General features: G+C 48.2%; 1 protein-coding gene across 2 annotated transcripts in view; it reads left to right on the top strand.

Annotated features, from left to right (window-relative positions):
• The window catches only part of NCAPD2 (non-SMC condensin I complex subunit D2), a 50,728-nt gene extending 24,881 nt beyond the window's left edge, over positions 1 to 25,847 (top strand). For both annotated transcript variants that reach the window (XM_053298045.1, XM_053298048.1), the window contains 16 exons: positions 2,438 to 2,522; positions 3,603 to 3,736; positions 4,459 to 4,591; positions 5,640 to 5,724; positions 5,812 to 5,973; positions 6,209 to 6,426; positions 8,085 to 8,196; positions 17,124 to 17,247; positions 17,402 to 17,557; positions 19,059 to 19,236; positions 20,391 to 20,485; positions 22,027 to 22,107; positions 23,875 to 24,058; positions 24,191 to 24,332; positions 25,296 to 25,451; positions 25,697 to 25,847. In XM_053298045.1, coding sequence (XP_053154020.1) covers positions 2,438 to 2,522; positions 3,603 to 3,736; positions 4,459 to 4,591; positions 5,640 to 5,724; positions 5,812 to 5,973; positions 6,209 to 6,426; positions 8,085 to 8,196; positions 17,124 to 17,247; positions 17,402 to 17,557; positions 19,059 to 19,236; positions 20,391 to 20,485; positions 22,027 to 22,107; positions 23,875 to 24,058; positions 24,191 to 24,332; positions 25,296 to 25,451; positions 25,697 to 25,779 — 2,128 coding nt within the window. In that variant the 3' untranslated portion in view covers positions 25,780 to 25,847. The remainder of the gene's footprint in view (positions 1 to 2,437; positions 2,523 to 3,602; positions 3,737 to 4,458; positions 4,592 to 5,639; positions 5,725 to 5,811; positions 5,974 to 6,208; positions 6,427 to 8,084; positions 8,197 to 17,123; positions 17,248 to 17,401; positions 17,558 to 19,058; positions 19,237 to 20,390; positions 20,486 to 22,026; positions 22,108 to 23,874; positions 24,059 to 24,190; positions 24,333 to 25,295; positions 25,452 to 25,696) is intronic.
• The last annotated feature ends 1,344 nt before the right edge of the window (positions 25,848 to 27,191 follow it).

The following is a 27,191-nucleotide window of genomic DNA, read 5'->3' as shown; positions in this document are numbered from 1 at the left end:
GACCAAGTCCATGAGCTCAGTAAGGGATTCTGCTGGGCAGCGGGGCGATCGGTACACCAGCAGAAGTCCCAATCTGTCCCTGGTCCCCAAACTCAAGTACACACATTTTATATGGTCCGATACCCTAACAGGGACCCTGGTAAGGGAGATATCCTTATAGACCACAGCCACTCCACCTCCCCGCCCACGTCCCCTCACCTGCTCCTCTACAGAATATCCTGGCAGGAGAAGCTGGGACCAAACTGGACCACTAGCCTCCCCCAACCAAGTCTCAGTAATACACATCAGGTCGGCCCCTTCATCCATGATCAAATCATGGATGGGTTCTGATTTATTTTGGACCAACCTGGCATTGCAGAGGAGCAAGGTAAGGTTATGTGGGATGTTGGCAGTGCTCCCCGAGGTCAAAGAGCTGGCAGGACAGCCGGAAAGGTGGACAGCTATTAGATTTCTGACCACCCTTCCCCTGGAGCAGCCTGCTGACCTGCCAGCGTTTCTTCTTCTATTCCCCACCACCACAGGAATAGCTGCCCCACCTTCAACGAAGGCACCCCCTGGCTCCCCATCTCCAGACAAACCCACACACATTACAACTTCAACCCAACCTCAGCACAACTTAAAAATGATTGAACAGAAGCCCCACTATTGAATGCCTCCCTCTATACAAATGGTTGGACAAAGTGTCCAGCCCTGGCCCTTGTTTCTCCCCCAAAGGGGCGTCACCCCTCTGGCCTCGCCCCCGGCAGTCTCCCTATATAGGCTGAGCAGTAAGCCCAGCAGGTGGAACCAGGAAAAACTGCCCAGTCACCCTTACAGCCCCAGTCCTGCAAAACTTCTCCGCAAGCAGTCCTGGGGGGAGGCAGATGGCAACCAGGGAGGGCAGAAGAGAAGAGGCAAGCACCCCCGTCTCACACCCTGGGGGAGATGGAATCCTCTTCTCCAGCAAGCTTCTGAGCTAGGTGCGAGGGATGTGCACGGAACCAGGTGGGGGAGGGTGCACCCCCCGCCCCCTTCTGGCACTGGAGTTCTGCAAAATCCCTTGGGGCAGCAACATACCTCCCTGCCGCTCCAAGGGATTCTACAGAACTCTAGCACCGGGGAGGAGGAGGGGGAAGTGCACCCTCCCCCGCCCGGTTCCGTGCACATCCCTAGCAACTGCTATTGGCGGGGAGAGGATGTCAGTACACCTACAGAGGATGCCAGTACTCCCCCTTCTCAGCTTCCCCTGACACAACAAAGGTATTGCCTCCACCTTTTGGATGAAGGAAGAAGAGGGATTTTTTTTAAAAAAAAACTCTCTACAGCACAAACGACCTACTTCAGACAGGCTCTTTCAATTGGAGTTTTCCACACTTTCTGCTAAGCAATCTGGCACTTGAAGTTACCAGTTGGGACAAAGAGGAAAGCAAGTAGAGGGGTACCCCAAAAGCAAAGCCCAGAAGCAAAGATGAAAGCAATTTTTTGCCACTTCTCTAAGGAAACCATGACCCCACCCCATGGCTGTCTGTTTGGATGCCTGGGTGACTGCCTTGGTCTCAAGTGCCACCATACTTAAAGATGGGGAGGAGTGTCTATCTCTCTTTTTAAAAAAAATAAAAAATTAGATGCAAAGGTTAAACAAGATGAACAAGCTTTGCAAGTAGCATGAGGCTTCAGCACTGGGAGTATGAGCAGGAGCAGTTGCCACCTTGATTTTCACCAGGGCCTTGATCCTCTGGGCAGAAGGTCTTCAAGCAGAGATCCCATGCAATGGCTGACTGAAGAACTGGAATTTTGGGAATCTAGCCTTTTGTTTGGGAACAAACTATCTGGACAATTCTGTCAGGGAGACGTGAATCAAGACTAAAGACAAGAAGGAAAGCTGTGCCTTTTAGTTCTTCAGCAGGAGCACAAGGCCTTCAAAGAGAACAGGGCAATTATTCACTTGCTCTGTATTCCTTTTAATGTAGAAGAGCCCATTATGGAGGATACTGGATTTTAGTCTCCAGCAGCTAAAAGGCAGAGCCCAGGGTTTGGCTAGACAGGAACAGAATGTCAGACTTGCCACAAGTTCATTATTTTCAGTTGGACAGAGGATCTTTGTGTGGATAACTCCCCCCACTTGTTTCTGTAGGCAGAGCCATGTAAATTAGCTTTGGACAGGCTGGCTTGATTGTATATTTGAGCTATCCTAAAAGCAGGGTCACTCCAGTGCTTTTGGGGTGGCCTGTACTCTTTGGTCTTAAATTGTGACCTAGAGGCCCAGAAGAACTGCTATTCTCAAGGTGACTGCCCTCCTTAGTAAATATATAGCAAATTCTCTTGTGGATTTGTCTAAAGTTGCTATTTGGGATATAGTGCCCACCACCACCCTTTAATAGGTTAGCAGGCATTGGATGGAATCTCAAGATAATGCAGCTTGAAAACACAAACTCTCTTCCTGCTTATCTCTACATAGGACTCGAGCCCAGAGCTTGATACAGTCTCTCTCCCTTCTTATGGTGGATGCATCACTGGGGACTATTCAGTGCCTTGAAGAAATTGTGAGTGTGCTTTCCTCTGTAACAGACCAACTCACAAATCTAGTCACACTTGACTCTGAGCATTTTTCTTTGTAATGATTAAGCTTGGAAGCCCTATAATAGTCTCCCTAGTCATTCACATAGCTCAAGCGAACTCAGACTAGAATTTGTGCTCCCAACTGGACAGTCTTATTTACCTGTCTTGCAAATTTTTCTGCAAGCTTGTTTCCTTAGTTGTTGCAGCTCTTGGGGTACTTATGCTAATAAAGGTGAACCTAGAATCTCTGCAGTAGAACTTCTCAATAAGAATCTGTTTTATACTCTTTGATTTAAGCAGATTAAGCTGAAAGGGTGGGAGCTCCTTTTTTATTTGAGGAAAAAACACGGGGATATGGGAGGGATGTAAAATTGAGCCACATGGAGAGGATTTTTATCTACCACCACCCCACCTTTCATAAAACCGCCCTTCATGACCTTGGTCACTCACTGAAAGTGTCAAGCAGTAGAATCATGGGGGAGAAAGGAGAATGCTACTTCACCCAAGGTATAATGTATGGAATTTGCTGCTACAGAATGTGGCAATGACCACTGCCTTAGAAAGTGCATAAAAGAGGGGTTATACAAATACGTTGAGAGGATTGCTGACTTTATAACCATGAAAGCGGAATAGATCCACCATTTAGAGACAGTGTGCCTCAACACCAGTTGGTGGATAATGATTGTGTTGGCTGGAGACAGTGACCTAAGCCCTTCTCCCAGTCTGGGGTTTTCCCTGAAGCATCTGGCTAGTCACTGTTGGGAAGAGGTTGCTGGACAGATGGACTCTAATATAATCCAGTGGACCTCCTATGTTACATAGTATGCATATACTGCCTCTGTTTGATAGTCCCAAGGATTCAAAATGTGGCAAAGCAGCAGAATTAGTTGGCTTCAGGTAGTCTAAAGTAAAACACCACCTAGTTTCTTCAGAATAACTAGGTTTTTCCCAAAGTTTTCTTCCCATGCTTTGTTCATGTTCTGAAGAGCAACTGCTTGCTTGCTTGCTTGCTTGCTTGCTTGCTTTTTCCTTCCTTCCTGACAACCTCTGTTTTTACTTCATAGATCTCAGAGTTTGTGCAAAAACATGAAATAAAAGCTGCCGTGGTCCAGCTGCTCTGGGAAAGGTTTACAGAGAAATCCCAGTGCTCTGCGCTGGAGCGCCATGCGGCCATCATGCTCCTGGGAATGATGGCACGGTGAGTTGCTTGCTCAGGTTCGGCTGCGCTGGCCCTGAGCTTTGGATATGCAGGGATTGTCATCAGAATTAGAGCTGCTTTGTGTGTAGCCAGGCCATAAAGAAGAGCCTCAGAGATGTTCACTCGTACCTTCATTCTTGAAAGTATGTGGAAATATTTTTCATTGTCTCCCAGGATCAGTTAAGCTGCAGTTCTTGACCTGAAGGCACGCTCCGGGCGGGATAACACTGTATGGGATACTGAGCCTTTGAAGCTAGGGGAGAGAATTGCATAGTCTCCCTTTTCAAATGCTTTTCTGGAAATGATACATTTTTTCCCTGCAAAATCCAGATAATGGCTGGGTGTTTGATATATGGTGCTATTTTGAGCTCTTGATGCACTCCCTCTGACCCCACAGATCCCAATTAGTGACTTTCGCCAAGGGTTCAGAGGGGTTGTGTGTTTTGTCTAGGCTAAAACCAAGCCAATGAATTCCATAAGTGAAATATGTGCCTTGGAATTCTTGTAGCAGCAGTATCCCAGTGAAACACTTGTGATTTCTCTTGTTTCCCACTAGTTGAGACTTAATCCATGCCTGGAACTTGGGGAAATCATCCCTTTTATGTTGCATTGCTTTCTGTGGGGCAACAAGAACTGTAAGCTATTTCCGTGGTCCTGCATAATATATCTGAGGTCTTCTAAAGCATTTTTGATCTAATGAAATGTGTTCCTGTCATTACTAGAGGGAAACCTGAGATTGTGGGCAGCAACCTGGATGTTCTGATAACAGTGGGGCTTGATGAGAGAGTCCACGAAGATTATCGCCTTGCCCAGGAAGTGTGTAATGCCATCTCCAAAATTGCCAGTAGCCGGAAGGTGAGAATTGGGGTTGAGCAACCTTGTCTTCAGCAGGAGTAAAACCATTGTTAGACCATTGTTGGATTACTAGGGTTTTCAAGGCATCTACAAAGCTCTGGACAAGGAGGCCTCTGCATGGATGTTTGAATTCCCCAGTACTAAAAGCTTTAAAACCCTCATCAGTGCGTTAGAGACCACTCCTGTCAGCTCTGGTAGGGAGCCTGTTGGGCAGCTGGACGGGCAGTATGCTAACAGAATCCCTGATGTATCCCAAATACCCAACATCAGGTACAGATGCTCAAAATGGGAATTTGGCTAAACGGGGAACCTGGAGAGGGCAAGGCAACTCGGATAGATCACAGCAGCTCTGCTTCCCTACCAATGTTGAGGCTCCATTGAGAGCTCATGGATATAATTTGGGAAGGCAAACGGGTGCTCTCTTCTCCAGCCAAGTCTTGGTGATGTGAGCCAAGATGGTGCACTTATCCAGGACAATCATGTTCTGGGTGATAGTTTTCTTTGTATGCACCAACCCGGCATTCAGCACCATCACAAACTACAATGGCCAGCTGCCCCAGCAACCTGAGCTCTTCTGTGGATTGAAGAGGGACCAGAAAGGGTGACTCCTCTTTCTGCCCACCTTTCCTCTCACCTGGCTTATCCAGCTTCCTCTGTCATCTCTCTCCCAGTCCTGAACTGCAGCAGTTAGGGCATCCCTACTCCCCACTCACTCCACCTAGCTTGTCCTTTTCCCCTAAGATGCACAACAAAGCAATAGCTGCTGCAGCAAAAGCCAACCTCAAGATTTAACAGTGAGCAGAACATCCTGTACTGCACAGAGAAAAATCTTTAAAAGGAGCAGCATTAGACCACTCCAGAAAGATACAGCTCTTTAAAAATCCCCCCTTGGCAGGGAGTCGCCTGGCCTTCGCTCCTTACAGCTTGAGGATGAATGAAATAAGTGGAGTAGAAATATGCAGTTCTCATTGATGCATGCAGTTACTGATAAGAGGGTGGCAGGAAGAGTTTTTGCTGGACAAAAATAAAACCCTCTCTCTACCTACAGGCTGGCCTGGGCAAAAGCAGTACTCCCTTCCGGCTCCCACAGTCACACCTGCTCTTTGAGCATCTCAGCCAAGCCATATGTGCAGGTGAGTTACTGAAGCTGCGGGAGAGAGGCGGGCCTGTATACAAGCCTGTGGCTTTGTCTAATGTAGGCCTGGCCTGCTCTTCTTTAGGCTTTGCCAGATCCAGTGCCCACTGGATCCCCTTCACAGAGACAGCGGTTGCCCTCATTTATCAGTTGGCAGAAGGGCCGGAGGAAATCTGTGGCCAGGTCTTGCAGCGCTGCAGCCAACAGGCCTTGGAGAGTTTGCAGGAGTCTGAAGGGGTTAGCACAGGTGAGTTGGAAATAAGGCCTGCACGGTTGCTTCTGGTACAACCTGCTTAAGAGTGGGAGTGGAGAGGCAGCTGGCTTGGGAAAGAAATGCACCAAGAATCATCTTCTTTACTACAGATTGGATGAGGGGCAAGAAGAACCCGGACCATCAAGCCAACAAGTGTGTCGTTCGGGGAAGTAACTAGAAAAGCGAAGGCTAAAAACATCTCGGAAACACTGTTTTGTTTGCTTCTCAGAGCCAGGGTCTCCTCCCAGTGGAGTTGCTGGTGGCTCCAGCACGATTGATACCCTAGTGCTGACACATCTGGTCTCGCTTGTGGGGGATGTGGCCTTTCAACAGCTTGTCCATCTGGAGCTGTCTGTCAGCACAGAGCTGCGCAGGCGCCGGGTCCTTGGGGAAGAGCAGGAAGCAAAGAAACAGACTGCAAGCAATACAAAGGCACAGAACAAAAAGGTGAGGGTGGGGGTTTTGTTTCCTGTCACTCGGGTGCCATAGCAGGTGAACCCTGTTTTGTAGGTAAATGTACTACATATTTGTCATCTGGTTGTAATATTATTACTTTTTCATTTCACTTTGTGCTATCTCCCACTCTTCCTCCAAGGAGCCCAGAGCAGTGTTCATTGGTAGGTCTATCTTCACAACAACCCTGTGAGTTAGGCTGGGAGATGTCACTGGGCCAGTGACCCTGTGAGCTTCATGGCTGAACGGGGATTTGAACTTGAGCCTCCTCAGTCCTAGTCCCAACACTCTAACCACTATACCACACTGGCTTTTATATTCTATGCATCTCAATTGTTTTTTACTTCAGGGGCTGCCTGGTTGGTTGGTCTACACTCATTCCTCCATAGAAGTCTCTTGCTAGGGAGCACTGTCTTATCACCACCATGTTTGTTTAGCAAGGGGAAGGGAGAGGGCAAAGTGAGGTGTTACTAAGGTTGTGGGTCTTGGTCAAATCAGGTTTGTGGGACTGGTCCTAGACTGTTCCATAATTTCACTCTTGCCGTTCTATCAGTCAGTGTTGTAGTCCAGCAGCAGCCGCAACAACCCTTTCCTAGATAGAACAAATAGGCCTAAAGATCTCCCTAGAAATATAAAATTCCATTACTTCTAGTAGTTTATTCCATCTGCTTTCTAGTGTGTTTATAACTTGGAATGCTGTGGTACTGTTATGTTTTTCTAGGATAATGGCATGCTACATTAAACATCAGATTAAAATTTTAATTTGCTACATACATGTAGTAAGAACTAATCTGCTTACTTTCCTTTCACTATCCCTACAACTGTACCAAATTTGGTCCAAATGAGTTCCTACGTGTGCCTCAAAAGTTCACGCATCCACCACTTTGAATTGGGGTGGATGACGCCATTACAAACTATGCCCTTAAGCCATTCCTACATATCTCTACAGCTGTAGCAAATTTGGTTCAAATTGGTTAGGTGGCTCATAAGTTAGCCCAGTTATGCCTCTCACATTCATATGTCCACCATCTTGAAAAGGGTGGATGACATCACAAACTGCGCTATTGAAGTGTCCCTATAACTACCCAATTTGGTTCATATTGGTCCAGGCATTTCACAGTTGACAGGGAGGGGGACACAAACACACTCTCTCTTACTTTCCTTAAGGAAAGTATGCTAATATTTTTGTCTATTATCTAGTTACCAATGACTTTGTCCGGAATTGATATTGAGCGGACTGATATAATTGGAAATATGGTCATGATGTTTCTCCCCATCAACCCACTCCACTTTGTTAAAGTACTTGTTTAATTGTGTGCTTTGCTCAAAGACTTGCTTTAAAAAAAAAAAAAATAGAGCTGATATTAGGCTTTCTACTTGGTCTGCAGTTGATCGCCAGTAATTCAGGTTTCAGGATTCAGAATTTGCTGAATCCTTTTCAGTGCCTGTGTCTTCGCTTCAGAATTCAGTAATTCAGGTTTCTTAGCAGCATGTCAGTGTCCGCAAGTGGAATTATGAGGTGACCGGGTATCTCCTGACAGACCTTTCTTTGCTCTTAATTCAATCTTCCTTTAAAGTTGGGCAGCCTTCAGCAGAGGGTAGTAGAATGGGTGATTTTAACATCTGGTGGCTTCCTTCCTTCCTTCCTGCAGAGTACTGGGAATGAGACCACTATGGAAGAGGATCTCGGCTTGGTTGGCGCTTCTGCCGAGGACACGGAAGCGGAGCTCATCCGCACCATTTGTGAGACGGAGCTGTTGGATGGTGAGTGTGGCTGCTTGCGTGGGAACTCTCTTTCCTTCTGGATCACATTCTCCCTACTGCTAACCCTTTCAGTGTAGTCCTTAAACTGAGCTACAAACTGGGAATTCCCCAATTCAAATCTCTCTGCTGCTACGAACTTATTAAGGGGCTTTAGACAAGCCACTCTCTCTCAGCCTCAGCCCCATATCTGCAATATGGGATAACAATCCTGACCACCTTTATAGGGTAGTTGTAAGGATGAAGAGCTTTGACCACTCTAAAGTGCTAGATGAGGGCTGATAACTATGAAGATTGATTGTTGGGATACAATGAAAACTAGCTGAGCAGGAAAAAGTAAATAGTATTTACCTTTCATACAAAATGGCTTTAACTTTCCTTTGTGTTCTGTCTGGACTATTATCTGCCTTCCCCAGTAAGAAGCTGGTCATAAGTGTTGTAGTGTTGAGCATGGGAACTGGATTGTAGGGATGTGCATAAAACCGGTTTGCCTGGTTCGGTTTGAATTCGAACCAGGAGGGGGTGGTTCGGTTTTGCTTGAACCACCCTCTGGTACGGTTCGGATTCGAACCAGTTTGAACCTCCAGAAGTGGGTGGGGTGGTAGCTGGCACCCATGGGTACCTGCCACCCAAACCCCAAAGCAATAGGACACTCGTACGATTTTTTTAATTGTTGAATTTTATTTTTATTTTTTTCTCATAGGGTATAATGGGACCCAAACCAGCCCATATCCCCTATTGTGGAGCACCTAGGGGCACAAAAGTGGGGTAGGTGGTAGACACTCAGGGGTGCCTACCCCCCAAAAAACCCCAAGGCAATCGGACCCTCCTCCGATTATTGGTGAATTTTAAAAGTATTTTTGAATTCCTCATAGCGAATAATGAGGATCGCAGCAAATGTATAGCTTCATGTCGGGGGGAAATGGGTGTCCTAGAGCAGAGTTTGGTGGGTGGTAGTTCCCAAGGTGGGCAAGGGAGCTATCAGAATTATTTGAAAGGAATTGGGCAAAGGGCTGATTTTTAAGTGATTTTTGAAGTTTATGTGTCTTTAAGGTTAGCAGATGTGAGAGTGGATTCATGGTTTGTCATTGAAAATCTAATATGCTACCAAAGAATCTACACTCAGAACACTTCAGAAACAAAACCCACTACCCCATGGGTTAGCAACCCATAGGGGTGGTTAGCACCCTTGCTCTGGGCCACCCCAGCACCCCTCAAGTTGCAACTATGGGGCTGCTGAAACCTCCATTCTCGGCTGGTGTAGGAGGTCACCCAACGTCGGATTACATCCCTCCACATGCTCCAGAAGGCAGGAAGTAGAAAAAACTTGAAGGTCCTTAATCCCCTGCATGTGGGCGGATCCCTCCAGTTCTACTTCCTGCCTTCGCTCCAGAAGACACATCCAGCTAGCTCGCTTCTTGGTCTTTGGTTTTTCTTCGCTATTTTGGTCAGTCCTTTCCGTCTTTAGCCTGTTCTGCTCCCAGTCTTCATCCTCCTTCGTCTCTTCGGTATCTAATCTTTAAAAAAAAAAAAAAATCCTGTTACTATATCTCTTGCCTTTCTGCCCCCCCCCCCCCCCCGTGTCTCCCTCCTCTCGCCTCCGAACGTCTGCCTTGCTCTGTCCTGTCCCCCCCCCCTCTGGAGTGGCCCTCCGATGATGGCAAAGGAGAAGGGGGTCGGCCTGCTAGCACGCAGGGAACACTCGGCCAGGCAACGGTTTTTCCCGCCAAGCGATGCTCCAAAAAAATGGCGGCTGATAGAGGGGGCCTTGCTGGCGCCACTGGGCCACAGCGGCTTACCCACAACACTGGAGGCTCGGGGCTGGATGCGGCGCAAGGAGCCTCGCACGATCGCCCCCAGAAAGATACCCTGCGCACAAAAAAGAGCAAGAAGAAGCGCCACATGGATCGCGCTTATTCCCCTGAGGGCTCGAGGCACCGCGCGGCCGCTACGGCGCACGCGCACTTGTCAGCAGTTGCTCTGGAGGGAGCGGCCTCTCCAGCACCTCCCCTCCTGTCTCCGGCGGCCGGACGCCATGACCTGGAGGCCGCGGGCGGTTCGCAGCAGGAACGCCAGCAGCCTGCTGTAGCGGAGCTCAGCGGGGAGATGGAAATGCAGCAGGGATCTTTCTTGGAGGAGCGGCGTGGCGGAGCGGCGATTATCCTGCTGCAGCGGTGAGACCGGGGCTGGCACAGGGGAGTGGGGAAGAGGAGGATCGGCCCCCGCCCGGGATTCCCCCCCCCGAATCTGTCCCTGCCACTTCAAGTGCTAGCGGGCTGGGAGGTACGCTGAGCCCTGCGGCTATGAAGCGGTGGATTGAGGAGGCGGTCCAGAGCTCCCTTCAGGCAGCTCTCAAGAACCGGTCCAGGGCGAGGCAATGAAAGAGAACATTTACCCGTTCCTCCTCCTCCGAATCTGAATGCGAGGAGCCGTGGAGGAAACGGCCCAGGCAGTCCATGAGGGCTGAGCCCTATACAGCGCAAGGGGGCACTCATTCTTCGGAGGAGTCGGGTGAGGAATCCCCCGACGTGTTCCAGCACCCCAGATCTAATGTGGGTTCTACCCAGGGAGATAGGGATTCTGAGTTTTCCTCATCTGAGGAAGGGGAGCTTCCAGAGGAGCAGGGTGCTGGAGTACATAGTCAACGGCTTGCCTTAATGGAAGATGCACAGCCAGTGATTAACCAGGCCCTTCTAGCGCTGGGCTTGAAGCCTGTCGCTCCCGCAGAGGATGTTCCCCCGTCTAAGGGCTCCTTAGTGTTGCCTCAGTCTAAATCAGTCCAACTAAGGGCGGTTATGCCGGAGGGCTTCGTTAATTCTATCAAGGAGGAGTGGTCGGCTACCTCGTCCTCTAAAAGGACCCCAGCTTCTGTTAATAAGCTTTACAATTTTGAGGAGGACACTTTGAATATGCTAAAGGTGCCCCTTACAGATGCGCCCTTCGGGGCTCTGCTCAGTGGGGTGGTAGTCCCAAAGGATGGGGACTCAAATTTTAAGGACTCGGCAGATAGAAAGGCCGAGGCAGCTCTGCGTAGGGCACATGACGCTTCAGCCCTGGCAATTAGGGCCGATACTACAGCCTCCCTTGTGTCCAGGGCGTCAGTCCTCTGGATTGATGAGCTCCTCAACGAGCCTCCCTCGGATCCAGCACGCCTGCGCCGTAGGCTTGTTCGCTTACAGAAGGCTGCTGCCCTCGCAGCCGATGCTACCTTTGACAGTGTGCGTTTTTCAGCACGGGCCATGAGGTCTGGGGTGTTGGCCAGACGTAACATATGGCTAAAGTACTGGAAGGTCGATAATACCTCTAGAGCCAACCTAGCAGCTGTACCCTATGTGGGTGGGAAGCTCTTTGGCGATGATGCCCTAAAAGAGGTCTTAGTTGAGACCAAAGACAAGAAAAAATCTCTTCCACTAGCCACACGGAAGGAAGATAGGCCTTTCGGCCGCAGAGCTCCGCAACCTCTTAGGTCCTACCGGCCACAATTCCGCCAGAGAGACTCTTTTCGGGCGGCTAGACCTCAGTGGAACAGGTCCAGGGGTCAGGGTAGGCAGTATTTCTCCTCCCAAACCCGCCAGGCTTTCTCCCCTCAGTCTCGGGGCCCCAAACAGCAGTCCTGACGGTCAGGAGGGCAAGGTAGGGGCTCGACTATTGGACTTTTGGCACATCTGGAAAGGCTCCATTTCAGATGTTTGGGTCCTTTCCATCGTAAGAGGGGGTTACAAGGTGGAGCTAACCAGCCGGCCCGGAAACAAGTTCCTCATCACCCCCACGTCGAAAAACCCCCGAAACCACAGGGGCCTACTCTTAGCTATACATCACCTGCTGGACATAGGGGCCATAGAGAGGGTTCCTGCTCCCCAGAGGGGGCAGGGAATATACTCCATAATATTCACAGTGCCAAAGAAAGATGGCTCGGTGAGAGCTGTATTAAATCTCCGACCCGTCAACAGGTACGTGCAGAAGAAAAAATTCAGGATGGAGACACTGCGCACCATCTCCGAGGCTCTTCAAGAGGGGGACTTTTTGGCGTCCATCGATTTGCAAGACGCATATCTCCACGTCCCCATCCATCCTTGCAGTCGGCCGCTGCTGAGATTCTGCTACGGGGGCGACCATTTTCAATACCGGGCTCTTCCGTTCGGCCTGTCGTCGGCGCCCAGAGTTTTCACGAAGGTGCTGAGCCCTCTGATAGCCGTCCTCCGCACAGAGGGGGTCCACCTTTATTGCTACCTCGACGACTTGCTACTTCGAGCGAGGTCAGCGGAGGCGGTAGAAGCGGCGCTAGGCAAGACCATTTCTCTTCTGAAGGCACACAGCTTTCTGGTCAACGTGGGCAAGAGCCACTTGACTCCGTCACGGCGCCTTCGCCATCTGGGCGTGATCATCGACACCTCGGTGTGCAAATTGTTCCTCCCCCCCGACAGGATGGAGGTACTTACGTCCCTGGTCCGATCAGTGGTGAAGCATCCTGCAGTCAGCCTGTTACGCCTGGCGCGTCTTCTCGGTCTCATGGTGGCGGCCATGGATTCGGTCCCCTGGGCGAGATTTCACCTGCGTCAGCTCCAGTGGGCCCTGCTACCTTATCAGCATCGTATTGCTCTCAGGCAAGACAAGAGGATCTTCCTGTCGGGGCCAGTGCTGGAGTCACTTGCCTGGTGGACAGTGCACGAGAACCTGTGCAAGGGCAGGGCATTCGTGGAGCCCAATCGCATCCTGCTCACTACGGATGCCAGCCTGTCGGGCTGGGGGGCACATTGCTTGAACAAATCAGCTCAGGGGCTATGGTCACATCTGGAGGCGGCCCACAGTATCAACTGGCTAGAGTTGAGAGCAGTGTACCTGGCCCTGTTGGCTTTCTTCTCCCTAGTCAAGGGGAGGAACGTCCTAGTACGCACAGACAATACATCAACCAAAGCGCACATCAACAGGCAGGGAGGAACAAGATCCAGATCCCTCTACCTACAATCAATGGAGCTGTTGTCGTGGGCAGAGTGCCACCTGACATCGATTCTGGCCCACCACGTGAGCGGTGCATCCAACATTCAAGCAGACTGGTTGAGTCGCCGGGATATTCAACCAGCGGAGTGGGGTTTGCACCCGTCAGTGTTTCAGTGGATAACCTGCACCTTGGGGCTCCCGCAAATAGATCTCTTTGCCTCGAGGGAAAACAAGAAGCTGCCCAGATTCTTCTCTCGCTTTCCGACGGAGGGGGCAGAGGCGACGGACGCTCTATCGGTGCAGTGGCCTCCGTGTCTGCTATACGCGTTTCCACCAGTACCGTTACTCTCGCATTGTCTCAGAAAGCTGAGGGATTCTCAGGCCTGCCTGATCTTGATCGCCCCGTTCTGGCCAAGGAGGCCGTGGTTCTCCGAAATAGTGGAGTTGGCACAAGGGCGCCCGCTAAGACTGCCGTCTCGACCGGATCTGCTGCAGCAAGGGCCCATCGTTCATCCAGATCCGGACTGGTTGCAACTGACCGCCTGGAAGCTGAGAGGACAGCGTTAAAGCAAGACCATCTTTCGGAGAGTGTGATTGAGACGATCTTGGCCTCTCGAAAAGCTTCGACTAATAAGATCTATCAGTCCACGTGGAGGAGTTTCCTGAGGTGGGCAGCTAGGCGGTCTCTTGATCCTGGGCGTTGTAAATTGAAGGAGCTGTTGGAGTTCCTTCAGGACGGTCTGACCATGGGGTTGAAGCCCAATACGCTCAAGAGGCAGGCTGCGTGCCTGGTTCAGATGCTGTTTCCACACCGACAGTCGTCCCAGGCGCAGCATCCACTACTGAGGAAATTTCTTAGAGGTGCCAGCCACTTGTCACCACCAGTATGTCATCGATTTCCGACATGGGATCTCCATATTGTCCTCCGGGGGCTGCAATTTCCTCCCTTCGAGCCCCTCCGCTCCATTCCACTTAAGCTACTATCCTGGAAGGTAGCATTCCTTGTGGCAGTTACCTCGGCTAGGAGGGTGTCGGAACTTCAGGCACTCTCTGTAAAAAGTAATCTGTGTATTTTTTCAAGGGACGCGGTGCGTCTCATACCGGATCCGTCGTTCTCCCCTAAGGTGAACTCCTTTTTTCATAGAGCAGCCGACATCTATTTGCCCTTGTTTTGTCCAGATCCAAAACACCCTTCTGAAAAAGAGTGGCACTGTTTGGATGTGCGACGAGCCCTAAAAATTTACATAGAGCGGACAGGGGTGTTTAGGAAATCTGACGTGCTTTTCGTGGCTTTTAAAGAGGCTAAAAAGGGCACTAAGGTGTCGAAGGCGATCATCGCCAGGTGGGTTAAATCCTGCATTGTAGAGTCCTACAAGGTTCAGAACCTGCCTGCTCCGGGTCAAGTCACGGCTCACTTGACGAGGTCGGCAGCAACTTCGGCGGCATTGTCTTCTCTTGCCTCACTGGATGAGATCTGCAAGGCCGCCACCTGGTCTACGCCCTTTACCTTTTCCAGGCACTATAAGCTAGACGAACACTCGGCAGCCAGGGCTGCTTTTGGTCGGAGGGTCCTCCAGAGGGTCCTCCCGGGGCTGTAAATCTGTCTAGTTTCCTCTATGCTGTCCCTCCCGTGGTTGGTGCTGTGGTATCTCCCACGTTGGGTGACCTACACCAGCCGAGAAAGGTACATTGGTACTCACCGTGAAGGTGTCTTCTGGCTGGTGTAGAAGAGGTCACCCAAGGCCCACCCGGGTTGTTTTTTCTCCGTCACATTGTTCAATTCCTATGTGTGTTAGATGCCATTGTGCCCTATTGGTGCATCTGTATCGCTTACCTGGGCGTGGCTTATGTGTTTCTTTTATATTCGACGTTAATGTTTTTATCTGAAGCTTGAGCTTTTGTAGTTACTGAAGGGATCCGCCCACATGCAGGGGATTAAGGACCTTCAAGTTTTTTCTACTTCCTGCCTTCTGGAGCATGTGGAGGGATGTAATCCGACGTTGGGTGACCTCTTCTACACCAGCCAGAAGACACCTTCACGATGAGTACCAATGTACCTTTCTTCCTTATGGAGAAAAACCTTAAAGCCACTTGTGGGGTACTGGGGTGTCCCATAGTTAGTGGTGGTCTAGTGCACAGAGGGTGCCAACCACCCCCATGGGTTGCTAACCCATGGGGTACTGGGTTTTGTTGTTTCTGAGGTGTTCTGAATGTAGATTCTTTGGTAGCATATTAGATTTTCAGTGACAAACCATGAATCCACTCTCACATCTGCTAACCTTAAAGACACACAAACTTCAAAAATCACTTAAAAATCAGCCCTTTGCCCAATTCCTTTCAAATAATTCTGATAGCTTCCTTGCCCACCTTGGGAACTACCACCCACCAAACTCTGCTCTAGGACACCCCTTTCCCCCAGACGTGAAGCTATACATTTGCTGCGATCCTCATTATTCGCTATGAGGAATTCAAAAATACTTTTAAAATTCACCAATAATCGGAGGAGGGTCCGATTGCCTTGGGGTTTTTTGGGTGGTAAGCACCCCTGAGTGCCTACCACCTACCCCACTTTTGTGCCCCTAGGTGCTCCACAATAGGGAATAATGGTCTGGTTCGAGTCCCATTATACCCTATGAGGAAAAAAATTTCAAAAATTCATTAAAGATCGTACGAATGTCCGATTGCTTTGGGGTTTGGGTGGTAGGTACCCATGGGTGCCAGCTACCACCCCACACACTTTTGGAGGTTCGAACTGGTTCGAATCGAACCACCCCCTGTTTGGTTCGAATTCGAACCTTTAGCTCGAACCTGATGGCTGGTCTGGTTCGAATTCGAACCTTTGAACCACCCCGGTTCGAATTCAAACCAGTCCGCACATCCCTATTGGATTGTTCTAGTTCACTTATGACCAGCTTCTTCTGGCACTTGGGAATCATGAGTAGGAGATTATGGTTAAACATTACATGTTGACTGCAAATCCACAATTCAGAAGACCCTTGCCATTCGCAAATAGCAATAGCACTTACATTTATATACCGCTCTATAGCCGGAGCTCTCTAAGTGGTTTACAATGATTTTAGCATATTGCCCCCAACATTCTGGGTACTCATTTTACCGACCTCGGAAGGATGGAAGGCTGAGTCAACCTTGAGCAGGCTGAGTCAACCATGATCCAGCATCCATGGTTGTGCATATCCACAGTCGGGTAATTGACACCCAACCTCAGCATACATGGGGGGAAACCAGCAAAAGGGGGATTAATTCCACATATCTGTAGGTTCGAGGTGACCAGAAATTACCTCTGGGATCATTTCTGGCCACCATTTTGTGGAGAAGAGCCATTTTATAGCTTATTTGTCTCTTTAAAAAAACGTGGGTTTTCCATGTAAAAAAAGAGATTTGGGACTTGGGGTGGGGGGCATTGCTGGACACCTGGAGAGCATGGTGTGGTACATTGTTTCACGTTTTTCTGCATTTTAAGTGGCGCCCCCACTTTTCCAGGAACTTAACTCCTGAATCGCATAGCCTCAATGACTCATTATCCACAGTTTTGTTATCCATGGTAGTAGCAGAGAACGGAACCCCCTCAGATACCAGGGTTCTCCTTTGTGTACTTTATCCACTCAAATCTGTTAAGCATTTTGCATTATTTCTCTGGTGCTGTTTCTGCAGTTTTACGTGAGGGGCAGAGGGATGGGGTCAGGGCCGGCTCCAGATCCTGGGCCCTTCGGTTGTCCAGGCCTGGTCTAAAGGGAGAGTGGAGATGGTTTCTATCCCACATAGATGGGGGGAGGAGATTATTCCCTGGAGACATGAGTCCTAACCATGTGCAGCATTTTTGTGGCTGACCAGACTTCCTATCTGTGTAGCCTCCAAGAGTTCTAGGTTACTCACCCATGTCTGTGAAAGACCACCACTAAAAGAAAATCCACGTGTTGGAGTTCATTTCAGCCTGATCTGCTGAGATCTCTCAACTGTAACCTTTCATTTAGGAAAACAGCTCCTTTCTGCCTTTATTCCCCTGGTGCTCAAGATTTGCAACAACCCGGGACTCTACAGTGATCCAGCGCTCTCAGCTGCTGCTGCATTGACCCTTGGCAAATTCTGCATGATCAGGTATTCTCTCCCTGTTATAATCTTCCCCCTCCTCCTTGCTGGGTTTCAGCAGCATCTCTGCATGTGGTTGCACATTTCCTGTCAGGCAGGCTGTAACCAGCAGCCTCTCTTGACTAAAGTGCCTGAAATCCTCTCGCTCTTCATCCTCCTGCAGTGCAGAATTTTGTGACGCTCAGCTGCGGCTCTTCTTCACAATGATGGAGAAATCCTCCCTCCCTAGTGTGCGTGCCAACCTCATGATTGCAGCTGGAGACTTGGCCATCCGCTTCCCAAACCTGGTGGAGCCCTGGACCCCTCACCTCTATGCTAGGTAACACTTTGGGATGGAGAGTAGAGGGGCTTAAATATGGGACCATGGTAGTCATATGGTCTCTTTTAATGGTCCACATTAATATATTAGTGTATATTGGTATGAAAGTTGTTCTTCTGGGTAGATGCGGAGGTGCGTGTTTCTGAGTAGGGATGTGTACATCATCTCGAAGTCAAATCAGTTCAACTCAAATCTGGTCAATTTGAGTTATTTGATCTTGGAACAAATCTATCCGGTCACCCCTGCCAAATCTGAGCTCAAATCAAATCTCCCCTTACTCATTTCCCCCGGATCCCAAGCTTTCTTTTTTTTTTTTTTTTAAAGCTAAGCTCTAGCCCTTGTAGAAGTGGGGTTGTGGAGAAAAACATGCAGTCACTATTCTGCTCTACTGCTAGAATTTTTGAGCATAGGAAGCTGCCATATACTGAGTCAGACCATTGGTCTATCTAGCTCAGTATTGTCTTCACAGACTGGCAGTGGTTTCTCCAAGGATGCAGGCAGTAATGTGTCTCAGCCCTATCTTGGAGTTGCCAGGGAGGGAACCTGGAACCTTCTGCTCTTCCCAGAGCGGCTCCATCCCCTGAGGGGAATATCTTACAGTGCTCACACTTCTTGTCTCCCATTCATATGCAACCAGGGTAGACCCTGCTTAGCTAAGGGAACAAGTTACTGGTCTTGTGGTAGCAAACATGACTTGTCCCCTTAGCTAAGCAGAGTCTACCCTGGTTGCATCTGAATGGGAGACTTGATGTGTGAGCACTGCAAGATATTCCCCTCAGGGGATGAAGCCGCTCTGGGAAGAGCAGAAGGTTCCAAGCTCCTTCCCTAGCTTCTCCAAGATAGGGCTGAGAGAGATTCCTGCCTGCAACCTTGGAGAAGCCGCTGCCAGTCTGTGAAGATAATACTGAGCTAGATAGACCAATGGTCTGACTCAGTATATGGCAGTTTCCTATGTTAAGATGGTGATTGTTTAAAGACTGGAAATTCTGTCTGAGGGAAAAGATAATTTCTCTCAATAACTATAAACATAAGAGTTAACAGGAAGTTAGATCTGAATGTGTATCTCTTATTTCAGAAGGAGCCTGATCTCAATTGATTATTAGCTTCAGTAAAAAATATTGGACAACATGTGTGTACATTTAACATAAATGATTGATTTCTGACAACAAAATAGTAAAATCTGGTTATTGTTAAATTCTGGTTTGTGAGCCTAAAAGCCACACAGCCCTACCAAACGGATTACCTTGTAGCAGAGATACCAAGCTACAAGGAGAAAACTGGTGGTGTTGTTTTTTAAAAATAAATATTGTGAACTTGAGCGTTTGTTCCTGACTAAGAATCAGGATAGTGAGAGCAAGGAGTTAAATGGGCAAGCTCAGCAGTCCTGCCAAGAAAATGGTTCAGTAAATGGGGAAAATAAAACCAGCTGGTTATCGCAGAGGCAAGCGTGAAATACCTCTGTAGTTAGAACTGGATCTCTCTGTATGGATTTTCTGTTCAGGCTGCGGGACCCATGTCGGCATGTCAGGCAGACAGCTGCTTTGGTGATGACTCACCTGATCCTGAAGGACATGGTAAAAGTGAAGGGGCAGGTGAGCGAAATGGCAGCTCTCCTCATTGATCCCGAGGAGGAGATTGTGGGGCTGGCTCGGAACTTCTTCACCGAACTCGCTAGCAAGGTGAGGCAAACAGGTGCCATGGAACAGAAAAAAATGTATCTTGCTTTGCTTCTAGTAGTGTGATATTAAGCAGACCACCAAAGATGAGTTGCCGTTTTTAAAAGCTAAAGTTATATATTTTGAAGTAGCACTGACCAATTCGGGACAAAAATCAAAGCTGCTATCAGTACCAAGGGCTCACAGTAGTTTGGTTTGGGTCACAAATATTTATATACCGCTCTTCAACAAAAGTTCCCAAAGCAGTTTACGTATATAGATGTAAATAGAGAAAATGGCTCCCTGTCCCCAAAGGGCTCACAATCTAAGAAAGGAAACATAAGGGACACTGGAGGGATCCTGTTCACGATGTGGAATTGGCTAAGAGGCTGGGATTTACTATGTTGAAACACTCATTCACTGTTGGCCAATACTCATTGCCCACATGGTTTCACTTCCTCCACTGGGACTCTGGCATGAATAAAGTTCAGTTCCTATTTATTTATCAAAGGTATAGCACATAACGCAAATGGTTAGTAAGGAGACATGGTGCCGCCTCCTTGTGGAAGAGGTAAGCAAGATCTCGGTGCAGTAGATGTTTGACCTAAATGGGCCCTATTTGCTTGGGTAAGGAAGGCCTAGATCCTAATGAAGCAGTAACCTCTGTCTTGGCCATCTTTTTCATACCCTTGAGTGGGGACTTGTATTTTTTTAAAAAAAATAAAAAATCTACAGATGGTGGGGATAAGACTCCTAAAATCCTTCATCCTTGTGCGAGTTTTCTATGTGGAGAAGCAGGTTTTTTTTGGTGGAGGAGCCAGAGAGTCAGTCAGTCAGAGTCTCTCTCTCTCTCTCTCCCCCCCCCCCCCACTGTGCGCATCTGAACTAGTGCAAATCAGATGTGGGTGGACCACGTCAATAAAACAGCCCACCACACACACACACAAAAACCCTCTCAGCCAGAAAGATAAATAAAAGAGAAATGTGTTCCTCTTACCAAAAAAAAAAAACCCTTCCAAAAGGCAGAAGACACTATATGTCAAGCCGGTATCTTAGTTTCAGTCTCTGTATCTTGGCCATATATCCCACATGCTGTAAAATCTAGATCTCCACTGTGTTTGGGAGCATTCGAGTGGTTCAGGGACTCCACACGCTCTCCTCTCCTATTCTCCATGCAGGATAATGCTGTGTACAACTTGCTCCCGGACATCATCAGCCGTCTCTCTGATCCAGACTCTGGCGTAGAGGAGCAGCCTTTTCGCACTATTATGAGGTAACTGCCTGGGAGTGTGAGAGTGGTTTAGGTCACATGCCTAAGGCTCAGAGCTTCCCAGGTGTCCAGCTTGACAAAAGGAAGGAATTGTGTTATCAGACCAGATCCACAAAAGGCTGTCTTGAAATACATGGTACATTTAAATGGGAGACACAGCGGTTTGTCAAGCCATGTGTGGATCAGTCTATTTACCAGCAGCGTTCCCTCTAACAGAGATTTCCAGATGTTGTTCACTACAACTCGCAGCATCCCCAGCTGCAGTGGCCTTTGGCTGGGGATTATGGGAGTTGTCAACAACATCTGGGAATCCCTGCTCGAAGGAACAATGAAACTGAAGTGGCATGCCCTTGAAGAGCAGTTTCTGGGAGGCATACAATGAGAGAGTGGTGGTCCTTTGTTTTAATGTCATGCTTGTGAGCTTCCTAGAAATGCCTGGCTGGCCACTCCTGGAAACGGAATACTGGACTAGATGGACTCTTGGGTCTGATTTGAAGAAGAAGGAACTCTCCCTGTGTACATACTCAGATGCAACAGACCTGGTTCAAAGACTTGCTCTCCTGTCAATGCAAGCCTAGCAGCGCTGTATCTTGCCCCACTCCTGCTCCTCGCTTGGCCTCCACATGCTCAGAGGTCGTTTGAGGGGTTAGTGCAGCAGATTTGTGCCATACAAGCCCCACAGATGACCTTCATGCATGCATGGAGGCCAACTGAGCAGCGGAGGTGGGCAGCCTGCCTGTGGGATGCTCGGTTGGGCGCCTCCACCCTTTAGACCATTATGGGTGATGGGTCAGCTTGCTGCTCTTTTGAGTGCTATTTTCCCACCATCACCACCCCCCTGGAGTGGCGCTCACTGGCCCGCTCCTGACTTAGGATAGGAATGAGAGGCAGAATAATTCATATAATAAAAATAAAATCTCAGGGTTTTTCCCCCTAGAAACTGGCACGCCTTATCTTGATAAAAAGAGAAAGGTTGGTATGTTCATGGTGTGGTGGAGAAGACACAGACAACAGCTACAAACAGCTTATCTATGTTCTGAGAAGACTGAACATGCAACAAAACCCAGCCTCTTTTCAGGAGTCTCCCTGTATGATGCAAGTCTCTTGCTGCTTTCTCAGCATCTTCCCCAAGTATTAGAAGAACTGGCAAGGGTCAGGGGACCAGTAATTACAGCTAATTTCTGGCTAGTAAGCCAAGCCAAAATGTGTGGACCCCTGATAAATAAGATAGACAAGACTTAATGCTAGGAGTGTGTTCATGGTGTGACCCGAGCACAGAAGGCCCCATGAAAATCAGTCCCTAAAGACTAATTCCTGAGGGGGAAGGTTCCATTCTTGGTTGCAATGTTTTTGTAGCATTGACTTAAATTGTAACTTAATTGCCTTTTGGATGTGTGGATTAGATTCCCTGCAGATTGTTCGCAGCTCCTGCTGATATGGAAGCTGTGATGGGAGAGACTATAAAAATACTGGAAGTCAGTAGCCCCTACCTCCTTTAAAAAAAACACAAAAAACACCTTTCTCTCCCTGCACTCCCTTCACAGGCAGCTCTTCTCCTTTATCACAAAGGACAAGCAGACGGAAAGCTTGGTGGAAAAGCTTTGTCAGCGGTTCCGGACTGCCCGGTGAGTGAGGAATTGCCAAGGAAACACATGCTCTTTGGGAACATAGCTCATGCCATATGGGAATGTATCTCTCAGTTCTGAAACTGGAAGCCATGAGCCCTGGAACGAGGAACCCTTGCAGTCTAGATGGGAAGGGTGTGCCTTGCTTAGGAGAAGGTGATCAGTCATGAAGGCCAAACACTAGTTCTCCTGCTGCTGCTTTTGTCTTGGAAGATGCAAATTGTGGGACGATGTGAGGAGCAATGGGCAGGACAGCCTAGACCCATCCATTGACCAGAAGACCAATAGCTGTTGGCAGCTTGTGGCACCCCACCTGGCAGACTGTATTCCCTCCCTGGCACCAGAATGGCCCGTTTTAAAATTAATGTGTCATTTTTGTATAGGACTTGAGTGTGCAAAGTGTGCCGTTTGGTGTTTTTAAGTTGGGGACTTCCTTATTGTGATACGTTATGGAGCTTTGGATGGATAGGTGGATGTTTGTAACTCGGGAACTGCCTCTATTATCTAGATGTCCTTATAACCACCATCCTGTAAGCTAAATAAGTATTAGCCCCATATTGCTGCTGGGGGGCTGGGGCTGAGAGCGGGTGGCAGAGATTAGGTTTGAGCTCACAGCTCAGCCTCTGTGCTGTTCCCTGGAGTTTCTGAAAAACGTCTGGTTTGGGTCAGTTCATTATTAGGTTAGAGGGTCTCTCCCCCACTCCCCAGTAGTAATGTATATTTAAAAATAAAAACTTAGAATAATGTATAGTTGCAAGCTGCCCCATAGTTGTTGTGTGTTGCCTTAGGAATAGCGTGGAATTATACACTGATATTTTCATCCTGTACAGCTTTGTACCATGAGTGTTTTGAAACCACTGTAGATGGGTAGTGTCAGCCTTGTGTCTTGCTGGCAGACAATGAATATTGTTTTAGTCTGTTAAGGGAGAGTCACAGAATTTCTGTCTTCATCACTAAGGTCCTGGAAAAGAAGTGTGGATAAATGACATCATGAAGAATATGTTTAGGTTATATACACTCATAAGCAATTATTTCAAAAGGAGCAATTAAGTCACTTTGAATGCTGGTCCAGGAACTGGAAACGTAGTAGTAGCCAGCCAACAAACCAGAATGTTTTGTAACACTTGCTTTTGTCAGTGATTTAGCAATCCAGGCACAGCAGCCGACTGTTCAGTGAAAATTTCCACTTCCTATTAGAAAAGGTTTCCCGTCTGTGTGTGTATTAATCAGACACCCTCCCCAGCCCTGTGAATGGCCCCAAAGCCCCATTCTGCCAAGCACAACTACCTTTGCGCAGGCTGCTGATGAGAATAGTATGGGGCGCTGGTGAAGGGTGGTGCCTTGTCCAGTCATTGCCTCTCTCTGACTAGCTCGCCACCTCCTGGTTTCCTTTCATGAGAGTAAGGCCTAGCTTTTACCAAGGTAGAAGCACTGTCTGGAATGTACCACTTCAGATTGCAGGTGACGTGGGCTCACATGATGGGCAGCTTCCCCACGAATAAAAGATGCCTAAATCTAGGAAACCAGGTGTTGGAAAGAAGGGTTCTGGCTCGGCTTTCTCTTTGGCCTAAGAGTATGCTGGTTGTTTTCCCCGCAGGGAGCGGCAAACTCAACTGAATGCTGCTCCATGTTTGCGAGTCCTCTCTTGCAGTCTTACTCCAAACAGCAGTGTCTGGTCTCTGGCCTTGGTTTGCCACCTCAACCATTGAAAGCTGGCCTTCTCTTCTTCTTCCTCGCCCCCCCCCCCCCCGCGCCCTTTTTCTGCAGAACAGAGCGACAGCACCATGACCTGGCTTATTGCCTGACCTTGCTTCCTGTCTCCGAACGAGGTCTCCGTAAGATGCAAGACAACTTTGACTGCTTTGCTGACAAACTTCAGGATGTGGCTGTCTACAACTGCTTCCTTGCTGTTCTGGGGAGAATCCGCAGGGTGGGCAAGCCAGAGATGAAGGTGAGGACACTTGTTTTCCTGGACTGGGCAGCTGGTATCTTCTTCTGAAACGGAGAGATCAGAGACATCACTAGCATATTCTCTCTTGGGATCTAACTCCCCCTGTCTTCTCTGTGTGGTTTTACTGAACAGGCTCTTATTGAGGAATTTGAGCAGAAGCTCCAGGTATGCCACAGTAGGGGTCTGGACCTGTCTGCAGAAGCTCCCAGGGAATCCTTATCTCAAGAAGGCAGAAATACACCTGTGCTCCATCCAGCAAAGAAAGTGGCAGCAAGTATGTCTAAACAGTTTAAACATTTGCACTAAAACCTCCCATGTTTTTTGCAGCATGAAAACTCATATTTGGCTATTACATTTAAGGTGGCCAGGTTTTCCATTATATACCAATGGTGAGTAATTTGGGGGCATTTCCTAACTATTTAGGAACTAAAAGAAAAGGACAAGTGAAGCCCAGAGGCACCATTGTGCAGTGGGAAGTGAAGGGAGCTATGAATGAGAGAGGAGGTCTTGTCACAGTCAGAAAAGCATTGGCTGCCTGGTACACCCTTCATCCCCTTGCTCCATAATTCTTTCTCCGGTTTTAGAAAAACCGACTACTGTCCAGTTTTCCTCTGGGACATGAGAATCCCAACCTGTGTGCCTCTTTAAATGAAAGCTTTAAAATCTCAAGATACTGACTTTCAGTGATTTGGCAGGGTGGCTTGTTGTGCAGGTTTCTATTGCTTTGTAATGTTTTCCTCCCAAGCTCTACCCCACCATCTTGATTATGGGACAGCACATCTGGGGCTGGTTCTGGTGCAGCACACACTGCTCCATGGGAGAGCTTTGGAATAGTCTCATGTAAAAATACCACTTGGGGAAGCTTTAGGACAGATGACTGCAACTACTACTATGAACATTTCTATACCAACTATTTCTTCAGCCCAAGTTCCCAAAGCTGTTTACATAGAAAAAGAAATAATACATACATAAGAAGGTCCCCTGTCCCCCGAAGGGCTCACAAACTAAAAAGAAACCTAAGGCAGATACCAGCAGCAGCCACTGGAGGGATGTTGTGCTGGGGTTGGATAGGGCCAGTTGCTCTCCCCCTGCTAAATATAAGAGAATTGCCACTTTGAAAAGTGTGTCTTTGCTCAGGGACTAGACTAGAAAATGACATAGGATTAAGAAAAGAAAAATAGTTATCTACCTAATTCAGCAATTGCACGTTCAGTCTGTTCTTCCACATCCTTCACAGGCTCACGGCGGCGCAAACCCTTGCGTGCAGCCAACAGAGAGTCGGACTCTTCTTTCATCACTCCGGAGCCCCATGTTTCCAGACCCCACAGGAAGACTTCAAGACCAAAAGTTTCCGTTGTTTTCTCCAGTGATGAGGAGAACAGCCCAGAGGAAGGTAAGTTTTCATTTTGCATGTGCCTGAATGCTGGGGTAGTAGACACTTACTTGGAAAGTCCTTCGTCTTGAGAGTGAGTTTTAGGAGACATGTAGACTAGAGTCACATCTTCCACATTTCCTCCCTGTCTTCTGTTGGAAGGTGAGATGTGTTCCTTGAGGCTGGCTGTAGTTGCTATCCTCTGCTAAAATTCCCCAGGTTCGGTCTTTCACCCAAGCATCTGATATTTCTCTTTTTCTTTGTAGATCTCTGTGCTGAACTGATGGAGGAGGAGACACCTAGCAAAACGACTCCCATTTCCCGTGCATCAGCCCGCCGTGCTCGCTGATGATGTTGCCCTTTTGTAGACTGATTCTTAGTGCTTAACAGAATAAAATACTCTCTGGTTTGGAAGAATGGCTTCTCTTGTTCTTGTATATATTAAAGCAATGTGGGGCATGTTAGCTTTGGGCTTGGAAGCATTGCATTACAGCATGAAGACTGCTCAGCCTCTCTGATCAAGGATTTTAGAAGTAGAGGGTGGGGCTCTTGGTACATCCCAGCATGTTAAGCAAGTAACAAGGCTGCTGAGGCCTTGGGGTATATGTCTCTGTATGGACTGGCCCTGAAAAGCCACTAATGTGTCACCACAAAATGGTTTTGAGAGGGAGATGCTTCTACAAAGTATAAGAGAGTCATGGCTTTGCCTACATTATCCATCTTGTGACTCTGGGCCAGTCACTTCTCTCTCAGCCTAACCTGCTTCACAGGGTTGTTGTGAAAGAGAAACTCAAGTATGTAGTATACCGCTCTGGGCTTCTTGGAGGAAGAGCAGGATATAAATGTAATAATAATAATAATCTTATTCTTATTTCAACTGAGAATATAATGTGGTTATAGGTGAGCACTTCTGACCTATTACTATTGGCTTTCCTATACTTGAATGGGCCTAGGATCCAATGGAAGTGCCTTCCTCCACCCCCCCAGTAGTTCTGCACAGCCAAAGCAGGAAGGTGTGACGTCTCCCCAAAGATCTATCACAAGCAGCCTGGTGTGTCTGTTGCCCTCTCCCCATCACCTTGTGGCGCAAGACCCTATTCCCACTAGCGCAGTCTCCCTCAGCAAGGCCTCTTCTATATATTTAACATCTTTGTCCTTAAGGATGCTTTCCATCAATTTACCTGGCACAGAAGTTACACTAACCGGCCTGTAATTTCCCGAAACCCTTTTTGAAAATTGGAGTTAAATTAACTATTTTCTGGTTCTCTAGCCTGATTGTAAGGACAAGTTACATATTTTTGCTAGGAGATCAGTATTTTCACATTTGAGTTCCTTCAGAACTCTTGGATGGATGCCATTTGGCCCTGACGATTTGTTCATTTTTAGTCTCTCAAAACATCCCCTCTCATCTCAAATTAGTCCAGTTCTGCAGCCTCCAAGCCAGAGAAGCTGAATTCTGGAGCAGGTATTTGGTCAGTATTCTCTGCTGTGAAGACAGATGCAAAGAACTCATTCAGCTTCTCTGCAATCTCCTTATCCTCCTGAATCCCTTTCACCCCCTCATCATCCTAAAGATCCAGCTGCCTCCCTGGCAAGTTTTCTGCTTCTGATGTTTTTGTTGTTCCTGTTGACGCCTCTATATGCTCCTCAAACTCCCTTTTTGCATCCCTTTATTGAACCTTCTCACAATCTGTGTGAAGAGCTTCTTTTGGGCTTGCAGGGAGATCAGGCTTGCGGGGCCATGCGGCCCCTGCAAGTGTG

This window comes from Hemicordylus capensis, chromosome 2 (genome assembly GCF_027244095.1).
Source record: "Hemicordylus capensis ecotype Gifberg chromosome 2, rHemCap1.1.pri, whole genome shotgun sequence".
Taxonomy (NCBI): domain Eukaryota; kingdom Metazoa; phylum Chordata; class Lepidosauria; order Squamata; family Cordylidae; genus Hemicordylus; species Hemicordylus capensis.
This window is presented reverse-complemented; position numbering and strand designations above follow the sequence as displayed.